General features: G+C 39.6%; 1 protein-coding gene across 1 annotated transcript; it reads left to right on the top strand.

Annotated features, from left to right (window-relative positions):
• Positions 1–716: 716 nt before the first annotated feature.
• LOC115111788 (caspase-3-like) lies at positions 717–5,953 on the top strand. Its single transcript, XM_029638218.2, has 7 exons — positions 717–825; positions 1,300–1,388; positions 2,986–3,134; positions 3,242–3,370; positions 3,601–3,776; positions 3,929–4,043; positions 4,570–5,953. The coding sequence occupies exons 2-7, from the start codon at positions 1,318–1,320 to the stop codon at positions 4,797–4,799; spliced, it is 870 nt and encodes a 289-aa protein (XP_029494078.1). The 5' UTR covers positions 717–825; positions 1,300–1,317; the 3' UTR covers positions 4,800–5,953.
• The last annotated feature ends 2,858 nt before the right edge of the window (positions 5,954–8,811 follow it).

Raw genomic sequence — 8,811 nt, 5'->3', positions numbered from 1 at the left:
GGACTCTGGAGTTAATATATGATAACTGCACTTGAGTAGAGAGAGACTCCATATCCAAAAACAAAAAGAACAGAACAGATAGACTCTTCACCATTCACCACACGATTCGCCCGACGTGCTTCAATCACTTCAGGAATATTTTGAATATCTTCAAAAATCGACAGCCCACGAGACGCCAGATATAACCCCCTTGAGGGGTGCCCAGTTCCGAAGAGACACACACGACATTTTAAACGTATCAAAAGACACAAAAGGCACGTTCCTTCTGATCCGCAGAAGTTCAACAAAAATCAAAACAAGCCCGCCTCTCAAGATCCTTACAGCCTTCACTTTACCCAGCACTCTCTCCACCAGTTAGATAAATCAAATGGGTTTTTTCAAGATTGGTACTCTACTCAATTGCTCCTCATTAACAAACCGTACTCCTACTAGATACGAAAGGTCATTCTCATCACTGTACACTACTTTGCTCCGTTTTCCATTCTTTTGGACAACACTCCAATTCTCCTTGATTCTACCGCCATTCTATTCAGAACCCACTCATCCGCTACCGCCATCTTTCGCTTGTCTTTACCTGCCTGCCTCATTCTCAGGAAAGTCACACTACTCTGGAAACTTTATGACCGGCTTTGGTCAAGGTGTGTCCTTTATGCCGCCACACACAGGAAGTAAACTACGGTGTTTGATTGGCTGCTTTGCACAATGACACGTAAGATACGTTTTTTCTTTGACACCACATGAACAAGTATCAGATATCCTCGTTTAGTTGCAGAAAAGTCTTCAGGTTTACTCCTTCACCGGTGTATTTCAACGCCTTAATGCGAAGTAATTATGTTTAACGTTTTTACACCTTTCATTGATACCTTATGTAATGTACCATAATATACACAAGAACAGGAGACGTTTCAGTTTCAAATTAAACTTGGTAACGTTAACATTAATTTACGAGGTTACTGCTACTTCATAACGTTATATATATATTGTACTAGCTACGGTATCCGTCCCGGCTAAATTTGATAAGAGTAGCTAGCTAGCTAACTGAAAGTTAGTTAAACAGACTTTGGTAACTAACGTTAGCTAGCTATTAACGTTAGCATACTAGCTAGTTATTTAGCTGGTGTTACATGTCGTAATATCTAACAGTACTACTGTAAAAAGAAATGGCTAGCTACATTCACTATTGAACCACAGTTGATAGCAGGTTAACTAATTTAGTTGACTTAGATTTATGGCTTGTCTCCTGTGTGGATTCAACTTTGGAACTTGTGTGTGTGATTAACTTATTATTTTCTCTTTCAGTACAACTATAGGTGTTGTATGAGTGATTGTGCTACTGAGACTGATACCATGTCTGATTTGGTGGATGCCAAAGGGATAGCTGCACAAGGGTAAGGCAATGCATTTCTCCTGTCAACCCTATCATCTACCCAAAGAATAGAGGGTGGGCATCAAAATCAAATGTACATTACCTTCAGAAAGTATTAATACACCTTGACTTATTCCAAATTTAGTTGTATTACAGCCCGAATTTAAAATGTTTTTTTTTTTTGTCACCCATCTACACACAATGCCCCAAAAATTACAATGAAAACTTTATTTTTTATGTTTGCAAATTTACTGAAAATGAAATACAGAAATATCTAATTTACATATGTATTCACATCCCTGAGTCAATACTTTGTAGAAGCACCTTTAGCAGTGAATACAGCTGTGAATCTTTCTGGCTACATCTTAAGAACTTTCCAAACCTGGATTGTGCAACATATGCCTATTATTATTTTCAAAATTCTTCAAGGTCTGTCAAATTGATTGATGATAATTGCTAGACAACAATTTGCAGGTCTTACCATAGATTTTCAAGCAGATTTTAGTCAAGTGTAACTCAGCCACTCAGGAACATTCACTGTCTTCTTGGTAAGTAACTCCACTGTAGATTATGTGAATTTTTCTCCCAGTGGCTGGTGGAAAGCAGAATGAACCAGGTTTTCTTCTAGGATTTTGCCTGTGCTTAGCTCCATTCCATTTATTTTTTATCCTGAAAAACTCCCCAGTCCTTAACGTTACAAGCATACCGATAACATGATGCAGCCACCACTATGATTGAAGATATGGAGAGTGGTACTCAGTAATGTGTTGTATTCAACTTCTGCTTTTAATTTTTTTTACCCATCTACCAATAGGTGCCCTTTGCAAGGCATTGAAAAACTCCCTGGTCTTTGTGGTTGAATCTGTGTTTGAAATGTACTGCTCGACTGAGGGACCTTACAGAGAATTGTATGTGTGGGGTACAGAGATGAGGCAGTCATTAAAAAAATAATTTTAACACTATTATTGCACACAGTAAGTCCATGCAACTTATGTGACTTGTTAAGTAATTTTTTTTAATACTTATTGACTCAAGACATTTCAGCTTTTCATATTTTATTTTGACATTATTGGGTATTGTGTGTAGGCCAGTGACAAAACATCTCAATTCAATCTATTTTAAATTCATGCTGTAACACAACAAAATGTGGAAAAGGTCAAGGGGTGCGAATAGTTTCTGAAGGCACTGTATTTTATTCTATTAGTTTGCACTCTGATTTTTTATTTAGATACCCATTTGGGTGGCATGCACTGGGCGAGTGAGCCTCTTTTTACATAGTTCTATCAGCTGTCACATTCTGTGAAAGCATCTTTTAACGTAATTTTATCCCTGAATAGTGTCGGGCAAATTATCCTCTCATCTGCATTAGAATGCAATGTGACATTGCGTGTCTGATCATAAGCCAAAACCTGCTGTCATTGTGCCTTCAAGCATGTCAGCTGGCTTCATTAGCCAAACAACATGCATTTTCAACGTACCTGTGGAGCCAGTTTAACATGGACAGTGAAAAGTGTATGTAAACGTTTTAATCACTCTGCAAGGACTTCTGCAATGTGGTATTGTCTGCCCACTGCCGCAGCCGATTCAGTGTTAAAAGGAACTTTTTCCTTTTGCTCCAGGCTGGGCAGTCCCTCAGTGCAAAGGTTTACGACAAAGAATCCTGAAGTAGACGCTAAGCCTCCGGCTGACATGTACACATATAAGATGAACTACCCCTGCCTTGGACAGTGTGTCATCATCAACAACAAGAACTTTGACAAGCACACAGGTAGGCCTAAGTTTGTACTATGTATTTTTGTCCATTTCACTTGTTCAGGTTATGATGGTATGTCCGATTTTTGTTATATACACTTCATTGGTTATTTCCCTTTAAAGGAATGAGCTTTCGCAATGGAACAGACATGGATGCAGGACATGCGATCAAAGTGTTCTCGAGTTTGGGGTACAAAGTGAAGGTTGCTAATGACCAGACTGTGCAACAGATACAACAGCTGCTTTGCAAAGGTAAGCTCAGCAGTTGTGATGTGAGTGTCCGAGTTAGATTGTCTTTCTTTGTGGAGTAATTTGAGAAGTTTCTCTCTGGTTGTCTACAAATAAGTTGCACTAGTGTTGGTAGTAGTGATGTGACATCTGGCAAAATTTGATCAACTGAAGGAAATCTCTTTTTAATGTTAAGTTCGATTGACTTCAAGAGCCACTGTGTGTGTGCGTGCGTGTGTGTGTGACATTTTCAGTGTCTCAAGACGACCACAGCCAGTCGGCCTCTTTTGTGTGTGTGATGCTGAGCCATGGAGACGAGGGGGTGTTCTATGGCACAGATGGCAACGTAGAACTCAAGAAGCTCACTGGCCTCTTTAGGGGCGACCGCTGCAAAACGCTGGTGGGCAAGCCCAAACTCTTCTTCATCCAGGTACTGTAAGGTTTTAGCTGCCTGTTTAAACTTTCTGTACTGAAGTGATGAACATGTATTTGCATGACTGATATTCAGTGGTACATTGCTAAGAGTAGCCTATCTTCCCCTGGCCCTTAACCCCTGATCCTTTCTGTGGATCTGGTGAGTAGGCATGCCGTGGCAATGACCTGGATGGTGGCATAGAGACAGACTCCGTTGCTGATGACTCTCCAGAGAGGATTCCTGTTGAGGCAGACTTTCTCTACGCTTATTCTACAGCTCCAGGTAATAAACCCCGTTTTATTAATGCCCCACTTTGACATACTTTAAAGGCCCATGGCAGTCAAAAATGTGATTTTTTAAAATATTTATTTCCACACTGAGGTTGTAATAAGTGAAATTGTGGAAATTATAATGCCTTTTTAGTGTAAGAGCTGTTTGAAATGTTTTGGTGGATAGAGTTTTGCCAGCCTAGTGACATCACCATTTTAATTGAAAACAATCGCAGTAAGTTACTTAATTGTAACCAAGAAATGATTTGGTGTTGAGATAAAAACGTCTGCAGTCGTGCATACTACATATGTTACATTTACATGGTACATTGGTATGTTACATAGTACTGATATATGTTATAACTTTTACACACAAACTGCAAATGGGTATGACAGTAGACTATAAGCCTACTACTATAGCCATGTATACTTGTATGGTAATTGCACTGTACCATGTACAAAAACGACCATGTATGTGCTTTAGAGAGATTAGTGATTGGTTGGTCTGATTGGTTTGTGACGTCCATGCCTCTCCATAGGCTACTACTCCTGGAGGAACACCCAGAAGGGCTCCTGGTTCGTGCAGGCCCTCTGTGAGATGTTACAAAGGTACGGCAAACAGCTGGAGATCATGCAGATCATGACACGTGTCAACCACATGGTGGCACTTGACTTCGAGTCTATGTCCAACATGCCTGGCTTTACTGCCAAAAAACAGATCCCTTGCATTGTGTCTATGTTGACCAAAGATCTCTACTTTCCACATTGATTTGATATTGTTGTCTAGACATTACTATGACTTGATTGTGTATCCTGTGGGACCTTTTTAGCTATGTGCACAATGTTTACTGGACTTCTAAGTAGTGCTGCGCAATTACACAACATTTCTAAATGACCTATGTCGGTTCAATATTTTGAATTCCCTTTATGCACATTTTCTCTAGAGATAAACCAGATCATGCCGAACTGCAAAGTAGGAGGGAGTTGTAGTTTTCAACAGGACAAAATTCTACGTGGTTTAGTGCAGAAAACGTGGTAATTAACTACCATGACCAGAATCCTACTTGAGACAGAAAAACACTCGATTGAGAGGGGTAGAGAGCAGTTGCTCTCTATGCCTTATTTACTTTGAAGAACTACTAAAATTATGATTTTGTCAGACAGCATAGGCAGAAGCTCTATAGAGAGGATGACTAATATTTTTTTTAAATTGTCATCAAATAAAAAAACTTAAAAGTAATCAAAATAAAACAAATGTAATATACACAACTCAAATATTTGTTTAAAGTAATGTGAATAAAGTATGGTTAATAAGTGATAAGCAGTTATGGGCAGTCACTACCATCATGGGACTTTTAATGATTGTTTTATTTTGTGTTACCGCATTCAACCCACATAATGCATTTAATGTATTATCGAAATCGAAAACTGGGATTATTGTTTAAGAATTTAAATGAAACCGAACCGACCTCAAAAAGCACTAATCGCTCAGCACTACTTCTAAGTGGATACAAATTTAAATACTTGTATTCTGTTTGGTTTAAGTCTTAAAGAGAAAGCTAAAGGTTTGATTCGATATATCTTGGACTCGGAGGCCTAAAAGGCATGATGTTGGACCAAAGAGAATGCATTTTTAATGACAGGCATTAAGCAACGATTATGCAATATGAATACTTGCTATTGATTTGTTGTTCCTGTATATGTTCTGAATTATCGAGTATAAAGGGAAACACGCTTTCAGATAGCAATAATGTAGTAAATCAATCACTCAGGCTTTAAAAGTATTGAAAAATGTGCCATGTCCTTTTAGAAATGATAACTGTCTTACCTGTGGGATGGTTTGTTTTTTTCATTTGCACATTGTACATTCAAATAGCTTACTACATGAAATATAAACTTGAATAAACTAGCTTTTATCCTTGATTCAATTGTTATCCTATTATTTTCCAAGAAACCAAACATTTCTGTGAATGGGATTTTAATTAATATATACAGTACCAGTCAAAAGTTTGGACACACCTACTCATTCCAGGGTTTTTCTTTATTTGTACTATTTTCAACAATGTAGAATAATAGTGAGGACATCAACCCTATGAAATAACACATATGGAATCATGTATTAATGCAAATCCAGGTGACTATCATGAGATAGTATGGTGGTGTGTGGTTCCCACCGTGAAGCATGGAGGACGTTGGAGGTGTGGGAGTGCTTTGCTGGTGAGACTGATTTATTTAGAATTCAAGGCACACTTAACCAGCATGGCTACCACAGCATTTTGCAGCAATACTCCATTCGCACTGGTTTAGTGCTTAGTGGGACTATCATTTTTTTTTCAACCGGACAATGACCCAAAACTGACCTCCAGGCTGTGTAGGGACTATTTGACCAAGTAGGAGAGTGATGGAGGGCTGCATCAGATGACCTCCACAATCACCCAACCAAATTGAGATGGTTTGGGATGAGTTGGACCGCAGAGTGAAGGAAAAGCAGCCAACAAGTGCTCAGCATAGGTGGGAACTCCTTCAAGACTGTTGGATAAGCATTCCTCATGAAGCTGGTTGAGAGAATGCCAAGAGTGTGCAAAGCTGTCATCAAGGCAAAGGGTGGCTAATTTGAAAAAATCCAAAATATATTTTGATTTGTTCAACACTTTTTTGGTTACTACATGATTCCATGTGTGTTATTTCATAGTTTTGATGTCTTCACTATTATTCTACAATGTAGAAAAGAGTAAAAATATAGAAAAAGCCTTGAATGAGTAGGTGTGTCCAAACTTTTAACAGGTACTGTAAGTTTTTTAAATGTTTTATGTTAGTCTGGTGGTGCAAGATAATGTCTCCCACAACATTGTGAAATAACTAACGAGAAAATTCTTACAAGACTAATGTGATGTTGTTTGGCAGCAGATAGCCTAGCGGTTAGAGTGTTGGGACAGTAACTGAGGGCACATCAACAAGGCTCTGTCGATGTGCCCTTGAACAATGTACTTAACCCTAATTGTGTAATGCTCGTCAGAAGAAGTGGACCAAGGTGCAGCGTGGTAAGTGTTCATGATTCTTTATTACATCCGAACACCAAACAAAAGACCAACGAACGTCACGTTCCGTACACTACGCAGAGCTAACAAAAAAAAAAACATCCCACAACCTAAGGTGGCAAAACATTCTGCCTAAGTATGATTCCCAATCAGAGACAACGATAGACAGCTGTCCCTGATTGAGAACCATACCCGGCCAAAATATAGAAACACAAAACATAGAAATAAAGAACATAGGATGCCCATCCTAGTCACATCCTATGACAAATTGCTCCTGTAAGTCACTCTGGACTGTCTGCTAAATGCCTAAAATGTCAAATGAATAAATGTCATGAATGCCTGATTCAGTATTCTGTATGAAAATCTAACATACTATGGGTTATTCAAAACTATAATGTCATTATCCAATATATGATGGGCAGCATAATGGCCTGCTCGTCTCTGCAGTCTCACATCTTATCTGAGGCCACACACTCCATGCAGTGTGTGGCCTCAGATAAGACGTGTGACTGCAGAGAGGAGCAGACTCATGGCTCTTGGATTTCCAGATTATTTCCTGTGGTAGGGGCCAGGGAAACCTCTCTGCTTTGGCTTTCTGACAAGAAACTACAATAGGTTTTTACTTTCATTCAGTTTAAATAAAGAGAGGTTACAGTGCATTTAATCATGACACGGGAAACAATTATATTCTTTTCTAATAGATATTGTGAATGGGGAGCAGGCAAATAGGATTTAACAGAAGATCAGAGTGGGTCTTCTGCCTCCCAGAAATAAATATTCTGCCCCTCCAAAAAAGGCACCTGTCCCGCAGAAAAAATATTCTGCCACCCAGACAAAGGCACCTGTCAGAAAGGAACTGGAGCAGATGACTCGGTATGACATTTATCCCCACATTCAGTCACATATTGCTAAGAGCAGTGTTACGTCATGTTGCCTGTGCTGAGCCAAAACATGTCCTCCAATTATTGCTTGATAATACGAGGAGGAGGATATTTAGGCGTGTGCTCCGGGCTCCGGCCCTCGGCCTGTTCAAATAAGACATAGAGCATCCCTGTCTTCAGAGGATCTGACTGATGGGGACGTTAGTTAAAGGGGAAGTTTACCGAAATTTACCAAGCGATTCCATTCATTGAAACTATGTAGTTGGAGTTTGCCTTTTGATGCCCCGTGTACACTAGCACGCGGTGAAACACTGCTTCCCATTCATTTTCAATGGAGGAAAGTGGTGAGGAGGGGAGAGTGCGGGTGACGTGGCATGTTCACTAGCAAGCGGTAAATTGCCGCGTGCCACTTAGGCCGCCCATTGTGACTCGCTTGTGGGTGTGCTGGCAGCATATAGCAGCATGTTCGATTGTGCGTCAAGAATTCAGCATAGCAAGTTTGTATGAAGGTCTGGTTATTAAATGGGTAAATAGTTCAATAGTAATATGCTCTAAAACGCTCTGGTGACAAACTTTGCTAGGGCAGGTACTTTTGTGTAGTTCCAGTCCCTAGAAGTGAGGAAGATAATAGTAATATAATATTCAGTGCAGTGTAATTTGAGTATAATGAAGTCTGTTTCTTGTGAGGTTTTCTGTCCTCAGATTAAGAGAGCTATGAAAGCCTGTCTACCGATGAAGAGGTCTCAATGAAGAGCAGTGGTTCTCAGTCCTGGTCCTGGGGACTCAGAGGTGCACATTTTTGTTTTTGCCTTAATACTACACAGCTGATTCAAATGATCAACTCATCATCAAGCTTCAAGTG

This window comes from Oncorhynchus nerka, linkage group LG27, assembly GCF_034236695.1.
Source record: "Oncorhynchus nerka isolate Pitt River linkage group LG27, Oner_Uvic_2.0, whole genome shotgun sequence".
Lineage (NCBI taxonomy): Eukaryota > Metazoa > Chordata > Actinopteri > Salmoniformes > Salmonidae > Oncorhynchus > Oncorhynchus nerka.
Note: the sequence above shows the minus strand (reverse complement) of the source record. Positions and strands in the feature narration are given on the sequence as shown.

Bases quoted from the DNA above. Each gene is read 5' to 3' on its own strand.
- LOC115111788 (XM_029638218.2), top strand. From the start codon at position 1,318: ATGAGTGATTGTGCTACTGAGACTGATACCATGTCTGATTTGGTGGAT. The intron at 1,389-2,985 runs GTAAGGCAATGC...CTTTTGCTCCAG, and splicing joins AAAGGGATAGCTGCACAAGG to GCTGGGCAGTCCCTCAGTGC. The intron at 3,135-3,241 runs GTAGGCCTAAGT...TTCCCTTTAAAG, and splicing joins GAACTTTGACAAGCACACAG to GAATGAGCTTTCGCAATGGA.